This window comes from Penaeus monodon, chromosome 21, assembly GCF_015228065.2.
Source record: "Penaeus monodon isolate SGIC_2016 chromosome 21, NSTDA_Pmon_1, whole genome shotgun sequence".
Classification (NCBI taxonomy): domain Eukaryota; kingdom Metazoa; phylum Arthropoda; class Malacostraca; order Decapoda; family Penaeidae; genus Penaeus; species Penaeus monodon.
In genome coordinates, this window is record NC_051406.1 from 22,526,008 (window position 1) to 22,526,724 (window position 717).

Consider the following 717-nt stretch of genomic DNA (forward strand, 5'->3'; position numbering starts at 1 on the left):
TGAGAACCACTGTTCTAGTCACTCGTACAAATTTATCAAAACAGAAAACGGAGTGACTTTATTTATAACATGGATAACTATAACAAACTACTTAATACTTTGGAAATCTTGACTCTCACTCGGCTAACTATGGACAGTCAAATATTCCTTACCTTGGCGCACTCACAGTCATTACACTCATTGACTACAGTTTCAAATGGGCATTGCAGTTCAGCTATTTTCTCTGGAGTGCAGCCTTGACCTCGTTCAACGCAACTAAGACTTTCTGTGCTGTATATGGATTTGTCAGAAATGCCATGATTTAGTTAATGTGAAAAAGATGCAATGATAATATTTCTTACATAAATATTATGCTACATTTCCTTTGAAGATGATTCCAGAACACTATATGGTGAAAATCAGCGGCTGGTATAAAAGGCATAGGTAGCACTATTATCTACCATTACTAACAACTGAAAGAACTATTTCTTTAAAAGATATTTCTCTTACCCCAACACGCAGCAAGCGAAGCACACGGCAAGATACAAAGCAGCCTTCATCGTAAATTTAGGCACCCTCTGCTGTCGTTCCGTCTGGCGTGGCAGCCGCGTCCTATGTGCGGCGCTAGCGGCGAGGAGCCTCCACGCCGCTTCGGAGCCCGTCCTTCAAGGTTACATTACTCATATAGAGTTAACACTTGTGTATTTGTGTATATTACAGACGTATCTCTTATTAATC

The 717-nt window shown here is 40.3% G+C and overlaps 1 protein-coding gene across 1 annotated transcript in view; it reads right to left on the bottom strand.

The window, feature by feature from the left end:
• LOC119586347 (venom protein 302-like) overlaps positions 1 to 649 on the bottom strand; it is an 8,578-nt gene extending 7,929 nt beyond the window's left edge. The window contains exons 1-2 of the mRNA XM_037935059.1: positions 490 to 649; positions 152 to 270 (exon numbers count right to left, since the gene is read on the bottom strand). Coding sequence (XP_037790987.1) covers positions 152 to 270; positions 490 to 539 — 169 coding nt within the window. The 5' untranslated portion in view covers positions 540 to 649. The remainder of the gene's footprint in view (positions 1 to 151; positions 271 to 489) is intronic.
• Between the last annotated feature and the right edge of the window lie 68 nt (positions 650 to 717).